The 18,917-nt window shown below is 35.6% G+C and overlaps 2 protein-coding genes across 12 annotated transcripts in view; one reads left to right on the top strand and one right to left on the bottom strand.

The window, feature by feature from the left end:
* The window catches only part of LOC100375191 (cilium assembly protein DZIP1-like), a 74,507-nt gene extending 62,572 nt beyond the window's left edge, over positions 1–11,935 (top strand). For 8 of the 9 annotated variants that reach the window (XM_085502445.1, XM_085502439.1, XM_085502467.1 and 5 more), the window contains 3 exons: positions 384–469; positions 2,407–2,516; positions 10,186–11,935. In XM_085502445.1, the coding sequence (XP_085358571.1) occupies positions 384–469; positions 2,407–2,516; positions 10,186–10,289 (300 nt within the window). In that variant the 3' untranslated portion in view covers positions 10,290–11,935. The remainder of the gene's footprint in view (positions 1–383; positions 470–2,406; positions 2,517–10,185) is intronic. The other variant, XM_085502471.1, reaches the window with a different exon arrangement.
* Positions 11,936–14,777: 2,842 nt separating this feature from the next.
* Positions 14,778–18,799, bottom strand: LOC102801918 (single-pass membrane and coiled-coil domain-containing protein 4 homolog). Of its 3 annotated transcripts, XM_085502500.1 has the most exons (4): positions 18,598–18,799; positions 17,746–17,827; positions 17,420–17,596; positions 14,778–16,241 (listed from the first exon to the last, which is right to left on the bottom strand). In XM_085502500.1, exon 4 carries the CDS (start codon positions 16,165–16,167, stop codon positions 15,991–15,993), a length of 177 nt encoding a protein of 58 aa, XP_085358626.1. In that variant the 5' UTR covers positions 16,168–16,241; positions 17,420–17,596; positions 17,746–17,827; positions 18,598–18,799; the 3' UTR covers positions 14,778–15,990. The 3 variants fall into 3 exon arrangements, with proteins under 3 accessions (XP_085358626.1, XP_085358623.1, XP_085358630.1); XM_085502497.1 differs by lacking the exon at positions 17,420–17,596; XM_085502504.1 differs by lacking the exons at positions 17,420–17,596; positions 17,746–17,827; positions 18,598–18,799 and adding an exon at positions 16,392–16,406.
* Between the last annotated feature and the right edge of the window lie 118 nt (positions 18,800–18,917).

The raw sequence follows: 18,917 nt of genomic DNA on the forward strand, positions 1-18,917 counted from the left end.
ATAATGCACTAAAAAAATTACATCATAATGTGCTGAAAAAAGACATTAATGTGCTAAAATGTCATAACCTGCAAAAACAATGATGTAATATGCTAAAAAAATTACATTATAATGTGCTAAAAAAAGACATTAATGTGCTAAAACGTCATAACCTGCAAAAAAAATGATATAATATGCTAAAAAGTCATCATAACCTGAAAAAAAATGATATAATATGCTATAAAATTACATGATGTGCTAAAAAGTTGTATCGTGATATGCTAGAAATCACAAAAATGGTGAATTGTTAACAAGCTGAAGTTATACGAATAAGTACATGTATAGAGTAATATGTGTACTCAATGTGTATCAAGCTTACTATGTTATTTATTATTATGTTATAGAGTATGGGTGATGAAGAAGACAGTGATTTCTCCATATCATCATTAGAAGACTTGGGTTCAGCCGCTGCTCCAAAACCTGTGGCAGCGTAAGTAATTCTCATTCAGTAGTCGTGATTATTCATACAACTCCATTGCAGTAATTGCCCAGTAGTCTGTGGTGCCACCTACAGTAATTGCCAAGTAGTCTGTGGTGCCACCTACAGTAATTGCCAAGTAGTCTGTGGTGCCACCTACAGTAATTGCCAAGTAGTCTGTGGTGCCACCTACAGTAATTGTCCAGTAGTCGGTGGTGCCACCTACAGTAATTGTCCAGTAGTCTGTGGTGCCACCTACAGTAATTGTCCTGTAGTGAGTGATTTCAACTATAGCTATTTGTACTCTCCCACTCGCTTGTTTAGTTTATCGCGCAAAAGTGACATTCACAAGATGCTGTGGCTGTTGCACTTTTAACAGTACGGCTATGAGGTGCGATTAATGACTTATACCATGACACTCTGTGATGAAAACTCTAAATAAATGCACACACTACTTAACCCCCTATGCTGTTAGTCAATAGGTACATTTGTGTATGCACAAACCAAAACTTTAGTTATTACTAATATGTAAAAAAAAAAATTGTGTCATGGTGCATATTGATTACAAAATCTACATAAAGGTAAAAGGTAAATAGCTGCATACAATGTTAGCGAATTGGATTTCATGTTGAATTTCAGCAAGTCACATTGGGCAGCCAATTTGCAAACTCGCCAGTGAATTGCCTATCTGCTTAGGTTGCCTTTCGAACCTCGCTGGTGCCAACTTGTGGTCACGGCCACTCTGGGCAGGTCTATATTGCAGCTGGGGACATGAATGTAGAATGCTTTTATGTAGGTGATTTGCTGTATTATGCGAGTTGTGATAATATAAAAGGAGTTTACAATTGCCAAATTGGTCGCCAAGTACGAGTAAATTACAAAAAAAAGGCTGCTCACCCCATTTTTTAAAAAAATTGTCATATCAAATAATAGAGCATACTGTCATAATTACACCCTTCCTTGGTCAGAACCACAGTCAGTTGTTGTACAAGTGGTAAGATGAATGCTATTTAATTTACTGATATTTACTATATGAGGGTAGCTATCTTGAATATGGCATGAAACTAAATAAAGAGACAAGCTAACCGCTAATAACATTTGGCCACATTCGTCAAACTCATTACACTAACTTCACAAGCACATCAGTGGCAAAAAGATTAGAGAATACTTTCTCCGTCGCTAATTAGTTCCTGAAAGTGTGATGAATGTCCCTTTGCCGCTTTCATAATGGAGCTGAAAAGAGGCTGTTTTCAGCAAGTCGTTATAATTTAGTTGTTTTTTGGTGTAACCCTGTCGACACACCAGCCCCCCATCCCTTTGTACGAGATATACATTTGGTACTTTATGATTTACCTATCAGTAAATAATCTGAAAAAATAAAGATGAGGTAGTACAAATGGTTTCAGAAGTTGTTTATTTATATTCCACTACATGAAATCATTGTATGTTCCCTAGTGTAATATAGATTTGTCCAGAGTGGGTGAGGCCAAAAGTCGGTGTCAGCGACATTCAAAAATGAACTATTTAGTCATAAACCAAGCTGTTATGCAATTTGCTAGCGAGTTTGCACATTGGCAGCCCTAATGCTTCTGAGACTTGCTGTAACAGAATCTTAGTTAAAGTGTAAACTCATTGTGAGAATATACTTTCTTTAAAATTAGTTACATCTTGAATTAGCGAAATTATAGACTAGGTAAAATATCATGCTAGCTAAAAAGACATGTCCGGGACAATAGGTCACATGACCCAGGGTACAACATAAAACCTTATCTATGTGTCTTTTTTAACTACTAACTTTTTCAATTAACCCTACACCACATTCTTTTGTGCTAAGTCCTTACTTGGTTAACACAAACTGGTATTCTGATCTGGTTATTAGTTTTGATATGCAAGCATTAATACAAAACTGTTTTTATAATGGTGTTTGTATATATTTTCTTTTGGTGCAGTTCTTCCAGACGGCAACAGCCTGCCCCTGCTCCTAGACATCGCACCTCTTCTGAAACTGAATCCTCTAATACATATGGTACTAGTTTTTGGGGATCTGCTTCACATAAAGGTGAGAAGCTCACAACTCTATTCACGCTATGTATCAGCTTGCATCATAATAACCTCTTTCTTCTTGTATTTTCTGCGCTCCTGTTATTTTATAAAATTTCTCATCATTTCATTGCAATTCTTATGTATCTAATATATTCCGATGTATTTCTTTATAGGCCATTCTACTTGGCATGACAATAGATCAGTTTTCAGTTATAGACCACTCTACTGGGCATAACAATAGATCAGTTTTCAGTTATAGACCACTCTACTTGGCATGACAATAGATCAGTTTTCAGTTATAGACCACTCTACTTGGCATGACAATAGACCAGTTTTCAGTTATAGACCACTCTACTTGGCATGACAATAGACCAGTTTTCAGTTATAGACCACTTTACTTGTCATGACAATAGATCAGTTTTCAGTTATAGGCAACTCTACTTGGCATGACAATAGATCACTTTTCAGTTATAGACCACTCCACTTGGCATGACAATAGATCACTTTTCAGTTATAGACCACTCCACTTGGCATGACAATAGATCAGTTTTCAGTTATAGACCACTCTACTTGGCATGACAATAGACCAGTTTTCAGTTATAGACCACTCTACTTGGCATGACAATAGACCAGTTTTCAGTTATAGACCACTCTACTTGGCATGACAATAGACCAGTTTTCAGTTATAGACCACTTTACTTGTCATGACAATAGATCAGTTTTCAGTTATAGGCCACTCTACTTGGCATGACGATAGATCACTTTTCAGTTATAGACCACTCTATTTGGCATGACAATAGATCAGTTTTCAGTTATAGACCACTCTACTTGGCATGACAATAGACCAGTTTTCAGTTATAGACCACTTTACTTGTCATGACAATAGATCAGTTTTCAGTTATAGGCAACTCTACTTGGCATGACAATAGATCACTTTTCAGTTATAGAGCACTCTACTTGGCATGACAATAGACCAGTTTTCAGTTATAGACCACTCTACTTGGCATGACAATAGATCAGTTTTCAGTTATAGACCACTCTACTTGGCATGACAATAGATCAGTTTTCAGTTATAGACCACTCTACTTGGCATGACAATAGACCAGTTTTCAGTTATAGACCACTCTACTTGGCATATATCGTTATTGCCATGTGGATACATATATTTTTCATGTTATTTAACAATAACTTCGCTTCTTTTTATCAGATTTATTTCATTGTTGTATGTAATTATCAGTGTTTATTATCTCCAGTTATGTTATCAAGATTGAGTACTTGTAGCCAAATTTCCTATAGATTTATGCTGTTTTCGTGACGCAAAGAAACACACTTTGGCCTGTATTCAGCCATTTCTATCAGTTTACATAAGTGTATTCTCCCTGATTGGCTCAATAAAAACAACCAATCATATTAATTGACGCCAAGGATTAAAATTCTAAGGTGTGAATCCACCCTTGTCTTTAAATTGACAAAGAGTGTTAATTAAGACAGACTTCATCCTTTGTACTCCAAGTGATACATTGTTCCAAATCGTCCTAGCGTATGTAGTTTTCAACTAGCTCTATCTCATTGCTGTACAACTGAATAAATGCGTGTTCACCATTAGAACATTGCACACTGGTATACCGTCTACTGCTTGATGTATCTACAGTCTATCTGATGAGATTTAAAGATCCTATACTGTTTGTGGCAGTTTCCCCCACAGCATGACAATAGATCAGTTTTCAGTTATAGGCAACTCTACTTGGCATGACAATAGATCACTTTTCAGTTATAGGCCACTCTACTTGGCATGACAATAGATCAGTTTTCAGTTATAGACCACTCTACTTGGCATGACAATAGACCAGTTTTCAGTTATAGAGCACTCTACTTGGCATGACAATAGATCAGTTTTCAGTTATAGGCAACTCTACTTGGCATGACAATAGATCAGTTTTCAGTTATAGACCACTCTACTTGGTATGACAATAGACCAGTTTTCAGTTATAGGCCACTCTACTTGGCATGACAATAGACCAGTTTTCAGTTATAGGCCACTCTACTTGGCATGACAATAGACCAGTTTTCAGTTATAGAGCACTCTACTTGGCATGACAATAGACCAGTTTTCAGTTATAAGCAACTCTACTTGGCATGACAATAGACCAGTTTTCAGTTATAGAGCACTCTACTTGGCATGACAATAGATCAGTTTTCAGTTATAGGCAACTCTACTTGGCATGACAATAGATCAGTTTTCAGTTATAGACCACTCTACTTGGCATGACAGTAGACCAGTTTTCAGTTATAGAGCACTCTACTTGGCATGACAATAGATCAGTTTTCAGTTATAGGCAACTCTACTTGGCATGACAATATATCAGTTTTCAGTTATAGACCACTCTACTTGGCATGGCAATAGATCAGTTTTCAGTTATAGGCCACTCTACTTGGCATGACAATAGACCAGTTTTCAGTTATAGGCCACTCTACTTGGCATGACAATAGACCAGTTTTCAGTTATAGAGCACTCTACTTGGCATGACAATAGATCAGTTTTCAGTTATAGGCCACTCTACTTGGCATGTCAATAGATCAGTTTTCAGTTATAGGCAACTCTACTTGGCATGACAATAGATCAGTTTTCAGTTATAGACCACTCTACTTGGCATGACAATAGACCAGTTTTCAGTTATAGAGCACTCTACTTGGCATGACAATAGACCAGTTTTCAGTTATAGAGCACTCTACTTGGCATGACAATAGATCAGTTTTCAGTTATAGAGCACTCTACTTGGCATGACAATAGACCAGTTTTCAGTTATAGAGCACTTTACTTGGCATGACAATAGATCAGTTTTCAGTTATAGAGCACTCTACTTGGCATGACAATAGATCAGTTTTCAGTTATAGGCAACTCTACTTGGCATGACAATAGATCAGTTTTCAGTTATAGGCCACTCTACTTGGCATGACAATAGATCAGTTTTCAGTTATAGGCCACTCTACTTGGCATGACAATAGATCAGTTTTCAGTTATAGGCCACTCTACTTGGCATGACAATAGACCAGTTTTCAGTTATAGGCCACTCTACTTGGCATGACAATAGACCAGTTTTCAGTTATAGAGCACTCTACTTGGCATGACAATAGACCTGTTTTCAGTTATAAGCAACTCTACTTGGCATGACAATAGACCAGTTTTCAGTTATAGAGCACTCTACTTGGCATGACAATAGATCAGTTTTCAGTTATAGGCAACTCTACTTGGCATGACAATAGATCAGTTTTCAGTTATAGACCACTCTACTTGGCATGACAATAGACCAGTTTTCAGTTATAGAGCACTCTACTTGGCATGACAATAGATCAGTTTTCAGTTATAGGCAACTCTACTTGGCATGACAATAGATCAGTTTTCAGTTATAGACCACTCTACTTGGCATGGCAATAGATCAGTTTTTAGTTATAGAGCACTCTACTTGGCATGACAATAGATCAGTTTTCAGTTATAGAGCACTCTACTTGGCATGACAATAGATCAGTTTTCAGTTATAGGCAACTCTACTTGGCATGACAATAGATCAGTTTTCAGTTATAGGCCACTCTACTTGGCATGACAATAGATCAGTTTTCAGTTATAGGCCACTCTACTTGGCATGACAATAGATCAGTTTTCAGTTATAGGCCACTCTACTTGGCATAACAATAGATCAGTTTTCAGTTATAGGCCACTCTACTTGGCATGACAATAGACCAGTTTTCAGTTATAGAGCACTCTACTTGGCATGACAATAGATCAGTTTTCAGTTATAGGCCACTCTACTTGGCATGTCAATAGATCAGTTTTCAGTTATAGGCAACTCTACTTGGAATGACAATAGATCAGTTTTCAGTTATAGACCACTCTACTTGGCATGACAATAGACCAGTTTTCAGTTATAGAGCACTCTACTTGGCATGACAATAGACCAGTTTTCAGTTATAGAGCACTCTACTTGGCATGACAATAGATCAGTTTTCAGTTATAGAGCACTCTACTTGGCATGACAATAGACCAGTTTTCAGTTATAGAGCACTCTACTTGGCATGACAATAGATCAGTTTTCAGTTATAGGCCGCTCTACTTGGCATGACAATAGACTAGTTTTCAGTTATAGAGCACTCTACTTGGCATGACAATAGATCAGTTTTCAGTTATAGGCAACTCTACTTGGCATGACATTAGACCAGTTTTCAGTTATAGACCACTCAACTTGGCATGACAATAGATCAGTTTTCAGTTATAGACCACTCTACTTGGCATGACAATAGACCAGTTTTCAGTTATAGAGCACTCTACTTGGCATGACAATAGATCAGTTTTCAGTTATAGACCACTCAACTTGGCATGACAATAGATCAGTTTTCAGTTATAGACCACTCAACTTGGCATGACAATAGACCAGTTTTCAGTTATAGAGCACTCTACTTGGCATGACAATAGATCAGTTTTCAGTTATAGAGCACTCTACTTGGCATGACAATAGACCAGTTTTCAGTTATAGAGCACTCTACTTGGCATGACAATAGATCAGTTTTCAGTTATAGGCCGCTCTACTTGGCATGACAATAGACCAGTTTTCAGTTATAGACCACTCTACTTGGCATGGCAATAGATCAGTTTTCAGTTATAGGCCACTCTACTTGGCATGACAATAGACCAGTTTTCAGTTATAGAGCACTCTACTTGGCATGACAATAGATCAGTTTTCAGTTATATGCCACTCTACTTGGCATGGCAATAGATCAGTTTTCAGTTATAGGCCACTCTACTTGGCATGACAATAGATCAGTTTTCAGTTATAGGCAACTCTACTTGGTATGACAATAGACCAGTTTTCAGTTATAGACAACTCGGCATGACAATAGATCAGTTTTCAGTTATAAGCCACTCTACTTGGCATGTCAATAGATCAGTTTTCAGTTATAGGCCACTCTACTTGACATGTCAATAGATCAGTTTTCAGTTATAGGCAACTCTACTTGGCATGACAATAGATCAGTTTTCAGTTATAGGCCACTTTACTTGTCATGACAATAGATCAGTTTTCAGTTATAGGCCACTCTACTTGGCATGACAATAGATCAGTTTTCAGTTATAGGCCACTCTACTTGGCATGTCAATAGATCAGTTTTCAGTTATAGGCAACTCTACTTGGCATGACAATAGATCAGTTTTCAGTTATAGACCACTCTACTTGGCATGACAATAGACCAGTTTTCAGTTATAGGGCACTCTACTTGGCATGACAATAGACCAGTTTTCAGTTATAGAGCACTCTACTTGGCATGACAATAGATCAGTTTTCAGTTATAGAGCACTCTACTTGGCATGACAATAGACCAGTTTTCAGTTATAGAGCACTCTACTTGGCATGACAATAGATCAGTTTTCAGTTATAGGCCGCTCTACTTGGCATGACAATAGACCAGTTTTCAGTTATAGACCACTCTACTTGGCATGGCAATAGATCAGTTTTCAGTTATAGGCAACTCTACTTGGTATGACAATAGACCAGTTTTCAGTTATAGACCACTCTACTTGGCATGACAATAGACCAGTTTTCAGTTATAGGCAACTCTACTTGGCATGGCAATAGATCAGTTTTCAGTTATAGACCACTCTACTTGGCATGACAATAGACCAGTTTTCAGTTATAGACCACTCGGCATGACAATAGATCAGTTTTCAGTTATAGGCCACTCTACTCTACTTGGCATGTTAATAGATCAGTTTTCAGTTATAGGCAACTCTACTTGGCATGTCAATAGATCAGTTTTCAGTTATAGGCAACTCTACTTGGCATGACAATAGATCAGTTTTCAGTTATAGGCCACTCTACTTGGCATGACAATAGACCAGTTTTCAGTTATAGAGCACTCTACTTGGCATGACAATAGATCAGTTTTCAGTTATAGAGCACTCTACTTGGCATGACAATAGACCAGTTTTCAGTTATAGGCCACTCTACTGGGCATGGCAATAGACCAGTTTTCAGTTATAGAGCACTCTACTTGGCATGACAATAGATCAGTTTTCAGTTATAGGCAACTCTACTTGGCATGACAATAGATCAGTTTTCAGTTATAAGCCACTCTACTTGGCATGTCAATAGATCAGTTTTCAGTTATAGGCCACTCTACTTGACATGTCAATAGATCAGTTTTCAGTTATAGGCAACTCTACTTGGCATGACAATAGATCAGTTTTCAGTTATAGGCCACTCTACTTGGCATGACAATAGATCAGTTTTCAGTTATAGGCCACTTTACTTGTCATGACAATAGATCAGTTTTCAGTTATAGGCCACTCTACTTGGCATGACAATAGATCACTTTTCAGTTATAGGCCACTTTACTTGGCATGACAATAGATCAGTTTTCAGTTATACATGTAGGCCACTCTACTTGGCATGATAATAGATCAGTTTTCAGTTATAGGCCACTCTACTTGGCATGACAATAGACCAGTTTTCAGTTATAGGCCACTTTACTTGGCATGACAATAGATCAGTTTTCAGTTATAGGCCACTCTACTCTACTTGGCATGTTAATAGATCAGTTTTCAGTTATAGGCAACTCTACTTGGCATGTCAATAGATCAGTTTTCAGTTATAGGCAACTCTACTTGGCATGACAATAGATCAGTTTTCAGTTATAGGCCACTCTACTTGGCATGACAATAGATCAGTTTTCAGTTATAGAGCACTCTACTTGGCATGACAATAGACCAGTTTTCAGTTATAGAGCACTCTACTTGGCATGACAATAGACCAGTTTTCAGTTATAGAGCACTCTACTTGGCATGACAATAGATCAGTTTTCAGTTATAGAGCACTCTACTTGGCATGACAATAGACCAGTTTTCAGTTATAGGCCACTCTACTGGGCATGGCAATAGACCAGTTTTCAGTTATAGAGCACTCTACTTGGCATGACAATAGATCAGTTTTCAGTTATAGGCAACTCTACTTGGCATGACAATAGATCAGTTTTCAGTTATAAGCCACTCTACTTGGCATGTCAATAGATCAGTTTTCAGTTATAGAGCACTCTACTTGGCATGACAATAGATCAGTTTTCAGTTATAGGCAACTCTACTTGGCATGACAATAGATCAGTTTTCAGTTATAGGCCACTCTACTTGGCATGACAATAGATCAGTTTTCAGTTATAGGCCACTTTACTTGTCATGACAATAGATCAGTTTTCAGTTATAGGCCACTCTACTTGGCATGACAATAGATCACTTTTCAGTTATAGGCCACTTTACTTGGCATGACAATAGATCAGTTTTCAGTTATACATGTAGGCCACTCTACTTGGCATGATAATAGATCAGTTTTCAGTTATAGGCCACTCTACTTGGCATGACAATAGACCAGTTTTCAGTTATAGGCCACTTTACTTGGCATGACAATAGATCAGTTTTCAGTTATAGGCCACTCTACTTGGCATGATAATAGATAAGCTTTGTGTTATAGTGTACTCTGCATGACAAATATGTTTTGGGTTACAGTACATATAGATAAGAGATCAAAAGACTAGACAATTTGACAATAGAGTAGAGTAATGTGACAACAGGTTTTTATACTACTAGCTAATGCAACTTTTCATACAGTGTTGTGCTCACTAATGTTGGTTTTATTGTCTAATTGCAGGCCCAGGTCCATCAAAGGAGGCTGGTAGTGGACATGGTACAGGCAAGAGTTCTGTATCAGTAACTGATTGGGATGATGATTTAGACATTGATGAATTAACATAAACACAATCTCCAATCAGTAACTGATTGGGATGATGATTTAGACATTGATAAATTAACATAAAGATCATCTATATATACAGTTGATATATCAAGTCTGGTTATTATTTGTCGTGTGTAGATCAGTCTCTTTTAGACTTTCAATATAATTGTTAGATGTATGCCTAGTAGATAGTGTTTTATTACAATGAGTGTGCATATTTTTATGATGCTTATAGCCAAGTTTTTCTCTGTATTTAGTGGTGATCAGTCTTTCAATTAATTTACGTCTTCCAGTTTAACCGTCCAAGTATGCAAATTGGTTTGCATTCCCATAAATGGGTAGCATAAAGTTTGACATTTTTAATTACTTTAAAATTGTTATCATTTTTATTTATTGGTGCTTAATATAACATGCCTTCACTTAGACACAAATTTGATGCATGGTTTTTGAATAGGAATATTTGGTATATTTTGCAGTCCATTAACACACAGATGACAATACTCTGTATTTTGTGATGAATATGATTGTTTTTGAGAGTAAAATTTATGTTTTTATAAATGTACTACGAGTATCACAGCCGTAATATGGCTGTTCTCACACAAGCAGAACATTTGCCTTCATGTCAGGTGTAGTTTGTAAAATGGGGTAACATATTGAATATTTATTTGTTTTTCATGTATACTTGATATTATTAAATATGCTATATTGTTGTTCTATCCATCTTACCAGTGATTTAGCATGCTGAATACATTTTTGCTTGAAAAACAACTGTACATTTTATTAATTGCTACATCACTAATAGCTTCATCACTTACGGTTTGGTATGTATCATTTTTACAAATAATTGTAAATAGTGTAAAATAATAATCTTCATGAATCAATAATATATTTATATTATGTTGTATTTTTTAATAATTTTTATATTGGAATTGGTTATTTATTTTTAAAGACTTGTCTCTATTTGCTCACATTTCATATTTGCATTGTACATCTTTGTACATTGTTTTGTTGCCCTATGAACCTTTGCTGGTGTCCAAGAAAACAATAGAAAGTATTAATTTGTATACTGTAATGAATATTATGATATTGATTTTCTAATTAGTTATGCTGGGACATAAATCTAAGATTGAAAACCTGCCTTAATTTCAGGAAACAATGCTAATAGAAACGGATACTCGAACATTCCTATTTCTGGTCATTTTTTGATGAACATGGAAATTTCAATAGTTGGGTGCTAATTTATCCATGACTAAACAAAAATTATTGTAGATTATTTGCTTATACATGTAGTTGATTTTTGATTTTTTAACAAAGATCAATTATTTATTTTCTTGTTACATGTGTGATTTAATATCAGAATTTATATCGTGTTAACCATCTCATCACTCAATGTATTTCTATCATTTTTGCATGGTATAATTATTAGGTTGTGACAAATAGAGAAATCTTTTCTCAGGTTTCATTTTTGTGATTTTCAAACTTTGTCTTTTTTTACAGTCAAAATTAAATTGTTAAAATGGGAAATATTTAATTTGTTCAAAAACTTTTCCTGGTATTAAACATTTTCTTTGCTATTACTGATTTCATCAGTTATTCACCATCAATATTAAAAAAAAAATGTTGATTTGATATTTTAAAAGCAATAAATCTAAAAAAGTAATCAAAATTGTGTTGTTTTTTGCATGTACTATGTATCATTTGAAAAATGTGACTTGTGATGGGCGGGTTTGGAACATTTGACTGACTGTATATGCTGATTTGGGGGTCACCGAGAAGTACTTCGTACCAATAAGTAACAATGATATTGAAATGGGATGAATCTAGTGTAGAAAATTTTGTAAAAGTTGCAAGAGCTTGTCAATTGTTGGAAAGATATTTTCTATTTCTAAGTTGTACTGGCTTTCATAGTACAAAATGTAGTAACAATATACCCAGTAGACGATCAAGGGTTGACTATTCAATGGCGGGTAGTCAATCCATTCCTGACGTATGTATTCATGGGAGTTCCTCTACTCTATCAAGGGTTGACTATTCAATGGCGGGTAGTCAATCCATTCCTGACGTATGTATTCATGGGAGTTCCTCTACTCTATCAAGGGTTGACTATTCAATGGCGGGTAGTCAATCCATTCCTGACGTATGTATTCATGGGAGTTCCTCTACTCTATTATGGGCAATGTAAAGTTACAAATATTGTACCACTCATGGACCCAGAAGTGCTGCTATTTGTGAGAAGGGAGTGCTTAGCCTTTGGTGGCAACCAGAAGGTTACACCACATAGCCAGTCCAAGCAACTAAAAGAAAGTTCCTGGGCACTATCTTGCACGATTCACAATGATCTGAAGGTGGCCCTACAACGCGACTCTTACCAGACTTCCTAGAACAAGCAGTTTGCCAGTTCTCAAGAGTACATAGATCCTATAGTATAGGGACTACATATCACAACAACCAACCTTACACAGACAGCTGTAGCATAGATTTCCACTTTCCAACTGGAGAAACATGATACAGCAATTGTAGCTATACATACAGACAAACCTGGGGACCTGTGAGTAAGGAGACAGTTAAATAGGATGCATGCCAGGATCAAGGCTATCAAAGCATTCACATAATGATAGAGGGTGCCAGCAGGGATTTAGTTATGTGACACCACACATCACCATTTTTGAGAACTCTTATGGGCAAACTTTCAATATGGGAAGCTTCAGGCTTCCTGTGGGCTCACAATTAACGGCTTTTTATGAGAACTGGACAACTATTACCAAGGATAAGTGGTCCAAAGGTACGGCTATAGGATCCAATTTGCCAGCCAACCACCAGAACAGAACCATCGTCATTGTGCTTTAATCACAATTGTTCATGATCAACAAGAGTAGCTGAGTTTGCTTTATATTAGACCTAAAGCCAAGTGTGATAGTTAGTATGGACAGTCTTGAAATTCATGTACTCTACTTTCATTGACCCGGGTCCAAAATCTCAGTACACAAGTGCAACCAAACTATGTTTCATACATCCTCAAGTAACTGCATTCATAAATCTGAGTAAACCTTGATGTACCTTTAATAACAACTTGCCTTCTTTGCTAATTCAGGTCTTTGTATATTACCAGGACCTAGGTTTGTTTCAGTATCACCACTATAATTCCTATCAAAATGTAGCCCTGACACCCCTCAACATTTTCTACTGAGATTGATAATGGTACCCATCTGTCACTGATTCAGATCAAGGTCATGACATCACTAAAAACCCCAGCATTACAATCTAGACTAATTATTTATTCTGAGCATGCTAAGTTGTTCTGTCAGTGCAGTAGGGAGAGGTAATTTTGGATGAAAATCTTGAAAAAGACCCACATAGGATTTTCAGATCTGGAAAAAAAATTAGTGCATATTCAACAGAGAATTGTTCATCAACCTGCTAAGTTTCATTGATATCTGCTGCAGAATTTCTGAGAAAATGTTGGAGACATAAAGAGGGTCAACGGAAGGAAACCAGAAATAAACAAGTCATGCATGGCACAGTCCTCGTTAGTTATCAAATTTAAGATATATAGTTTTGTTTATAGTAATATAGCTGAAATATAACCATGTCAGAAATATGATTATGATGATTGTTTAACATTAAAATGATCGACATTTGTATCTGATCGGCAAACAAGTACTTGTCCATATTGGGAGATATTGCTCTGGAACAGCATTAATTAAAACAAAATCAGCCATTTTAAAAACATGTATATATCTATAACATGATGTATAACGAATATATAAAATTTGAACATAAAGCATGTCAGAGATATGACTCTAGAAGCCCAATCATTAAAACAAAATGGCCGCCAGTCAGCCATTTTGAATCTGATCTGAAAAATAAAATGATGTGCATCAGGAACCCGTAATGTCTAATGTATGTACTAAGTTTGAACGAAATACATTCATAAATGCCAGAAATATTGATATTTGATGATTTTTTTAGCACAAAAATGGCCACCATTTGGCCATTTTGAATAGGAACGTCAAACCAATACATCTGAATATTAAAAATTTGAACATAATCAGTCAAAGCAAGTTAGATATACGTGTCTAGAAGCCCATTCATTAAAACAAAATGGCCACTAGTCAGCCATTTTGAATCCGATCTGAAAAATAAAATTGTTTGCATCAAGGTCCCATGATGTCTAATATATATAATAGGTTTGAACAAAATCCATCTGTAAACAGCCGAGAAATGCTTGATTTTGATGATTTTTTAGCATCTTGAATCAGATTGTGAAGCAAATTGATGTACATATGTATAAGATCATGTATGATGTATGTGTGAAGTTTGACTATGATTCGTCCAGGCATTTCTAAGATACGCACGGACGCATAAGGGTCAAAACATAAGTCTCTGTTTTCGGACTGCGTCTGAACAAGGACTAATAATAGTCGCCTTTCAGGCTGCCCCTGAATGGGAAATAAAACATGTAATGAAATCAAAATGCCTTGTGTATGAAATGAGTAAAGAGGCATTCATTTAGAAGAGGTTCAGTGCCTGTTCTCGACATCATTTTTAATAGTTTAGGCAACATCCAAAAACCATTTTCTTAGTACAGAACTTTTAAAAATACATACATATATCTGACACATATTTGCAAGAGAGATGCCATCTGTTTTCACCTCAACCAGCAATAACAATAAACAAAAGTTTCTGAGCCATCGTACTTCAAACTGTTTAAAAATGGTTTTATTCAGGTAGCTAGCTGCATTAAAATTAACTCTGATAATTTATAAGTGATTTAAGTGAATCTACAACACAATTCAAAAGCAGTAGCAAATAATATTTGAACATAAATCAAATGAAAAGACAAAATCATCACCAACCATTGAAAAATAAGTACACAATCCCTGCAAGTATATTCAGACCATCAAATACTGATCTCAAAAGTGATGGGATGTTGAAAATATGATATCAGACTGTAGTACGCTGTCAGATATTGTAACATTGGAATATAAAAGATAAGCCACCACTCCCCAAATTCCAAGATGATATATCAGAACAGATCATATTTGATACATTCTCCTGTAAAATATTGAGATAATGTTAATTATTGACTGAAACTACATGTAAGTACATCAGGACAAAGAGAATTATCAATAACTTTTTCATGGAGGGGGCCTTACAAATGGTTCGATAACTTTTCATGGCTATTTAGTAATTGCGTTTATCTTCACAATCACTCAGAATGGCAATTCTCTGCATCCATGCTTCTATAAAGTGATTCTTAACATTGGGTTTGCTGCATTGTATTCACTAGAGTCTAAGGTAAGAATTATCCAAAGTCTTGCTGCTTTTAACTACTATAGCTTACACTACTTAATGATGTGTAAAGATGTTACTGTGATTCTTCTATTGTAATATTCTCTGTCAGTGAGCTTATTTTGGTAAGATATTTAGACTTAACGATGAGAACTATTCTGAATAGAGACCATATATAGTTGTGGCATAATGACAGTTTGAAAAATTAGTATGTATGTCATTATATACAAGTGCATTCATTATACACACAATGAGAGCTGATCAAATAAGTTGGATAAACCATAACTTTCTGTGGAATTCCATCAGTTTGAAGCTTGTTATAAAGAGTAACAATGTAACATTATTGTCTTTAACCATAGTATCCAACACTACCACAGAAACAATCTCTTGAGTAAATATATTAAACATATAGTCCTGTATGCATGTGTGCTACAGATCTAGTTTTGGTCTGGTTCCATAATACACAAGTAAAAAAACTATAATGCTGACAATGCCAATGACTGGTAACACAATTGTCATAATACGGTTCTTATTGTCTACATTTTCCTGTTTTCTCTGTCTTTTCTCTCGTCTTGTTTCAGATACTTTGCCTTTTAACTGTCGCATGGTAATATCAAACTTTACTCAATTGCAGATACTGTAGATGAGTCAAGCTATCCACACTTCTTTCTGACATCTATCTAAAAAATGATCAATTGCTTTCTGTTAATTAGTTATAACTCTATAATCCTTAGTTCAAAATAATAATAAAAAGCCATGCATAGCACAGTCCAGATGGATCCAGAAGCTGATGCTTGATTATGATGATTTTTAACATTAAAATGTTTTACATTCAGTCATCTTGTATCTGATCATCAAACGAGTACTTGTCCATATTGAGAGATATTGCTCTGGAATAGCAATAAATGGCCGCCAATCAGCCATTTTGAATCCAAACTGAAAAACAAAATGAAGTGCATCAGGGACCAGTAATGGCTAATGTATGTACCAAGTTTGAACAAATTCCATCCATAAAAAACTAAGATCTGGTTCAGGAATGCCAGAAATATTCGATTTTTTGATGATTGTTTTAGCACAAATATGGCTACCATTCGGCCATTTTGAATTGGATAATCAAACCAATAAAACTGTATATTTATGACATGATGTATAATTAATATATAAAATTTGAACATAATCAGTCAAAGCATGTCTGAGATATGGCACTAAGAACTGCATTCATTAAAACAAAATGGCCATCTGTCGGCCATTTTGAATCCTATCAAAATGATGGGCATCAATGTCCTATAATGTAAAATGTATGTACCAAGTTTCAATAAAATCCATCTGTAAACATCCAAAATCCAGTTCCGGAATGCCAGAAATGTTTGTTTTTTCAGCACAAAAAATTTCAGATTGTGAAATAAATAGATGAGCAAATGTATAATGTTATGTATGATGGAGGTGTGAAGTTTAAATGTAAGCAGTCCAAGTATGTCTAAGATATACAGAGGGAGGTCAATTCAGAAGTCCCAGTTTTAGGACTGCATTCGAACAGGGACTAAAAACTTTACAGATGTATGTCAACATGTCATTCACAGTCATTGTCATTATAACATGTCATTGTACCAAGTTTGACTTGGTCTAAGCATGTTTAAATAATTACTCCAGATATGCAAAAACCACAAAACAAAATGGATCAAATATATGAACACTGAACATGCATCAAACATGTACAACCTTCATACTAAGTTTGAAACAAATAGACCACAAGTGTGTCAATTTTAATGCAAAATTAAACTACACATTGAATGAGCCACCAGAACACTCATTTGCATATTATATTGGGCAATTCAAATCACAATGTAAAATCACTCACATGGTGTGTTTTTTTCCAAAAGAAAAGCTGACTATAATTCTAAATCCTGCAGGCTACCAAGTTTTTGTGGCTGGCCACCAGTTTGTTTAGGTTGGTGACCAGTGACTAGTGAAAAAGAAGCTTAGAGGGCTGTGCTGTTTCTAAAACGAACCAATATAATGATAGGCTTCTGCTCGCCTGTAAAAAATCAGTATAACAAAACCATAATGTTTATATTCCATATTCATACTTTATCCCTTCAATGAAACACATGCTAAAAGTTTACCAATCACTTGTCTTTTGCAAATTGTATGTTGATTGAATATGACAATGAATAGGAAGCATACCATATACTGTTAATGATGAGTTGGTGCCTTTGACTTCAATACCATTATGGACAATGGCTGAAAATCAGCTATACATGTATATCTACAAGACAAAATTATTCATAACATTGATAACCAGTCTTGGGATTGGTTCTTGACAAATTCTGAATAGGCCACTGTGCTGTGGGCCAATCGTTAATTATTCATAAATGGAGTCAATTTGTGTAGTTTTCCTGATTTATTCTGAAGATATAGGTAAAATATAGGTAAGGTTTTGGCGAAATTTGAATATTCTTCAACCTGGTATTTTTTATAGATTTCATTTTTCATTCTGTTTGTCTGTACTTCCAGTTTAAAAATGTGAGCTGGCTGGAGCCTCCATTCCTTGTCTATTTCTTACACTAGATACCAGCCGATAGCCCCCCCCCCCCCCCCCCCGCTCATAGAGACTGCGTACAGTTGATTATAGTTTCTGGGCTACCTGCATGTGATTAGATTTGATCAATAAATCAATAATGTACAAGACCTACTCTTTGTAAACCTTCAGATTAGGTGAGCATGATTACCGGTAATTAAAACCAGAAAATGTTATATTCAATTATAAACTAGTGTTCAAAAACGGCAGAGTGAGTGCAGTTATGAAAGATACATCGTATAAATAATTGTTGTTGATCAAACACATATGCAGCATTTTACCTATCTGGTATTTCTTTTGGATCACAATATTCAATAGACCAATGATTCAAACACTCATTAACAATAGACTATATACCCTGGGTGGGTAAACTCACACGCACAAAATGTTATGTTGTATCCGCCCTATACCGGACGACAAACCATACATTACAGTTTTGTAAAAGTGGGAGAACTTACCAGATTACCACGAAAATATGTGCCAAGTAACACAATTCTGATTTAATCTTCGACACTGTATTGTAATAAATGGTTGACAATATTGTACAGTGATTACAAATTCCTAATAACCAACCAATATGTTGCATAAGAACAAGATTATATGCTGTATCAATCTCAATCTCGATTTTTTTCTATATTACTGTTTGACCTGTGACCTAGAAGTCGCAAATCGGTCAATCGTAAAATTTACGAAGAAAGTATAATTAATATATTATTTACGGCGTATCAAACATAGAATATGTCAAGTACAAAACCAACATTAGAAAACTCGCAAATTA

This window comes from Saccoglossus kowalevskii, chromosome 1 (genome assembly GCF_978046115.1).
Source record: "Saccoglossus kowalevskii chromosome 1, keSacKowa6.1, whole genome shotgun sequence".
NCBI lineage: Eukaryota > Metazoa > Hemichordata > Enteropneusta > Harrimaniidae > Saccoglossus > Saccoglossus kowalevskii.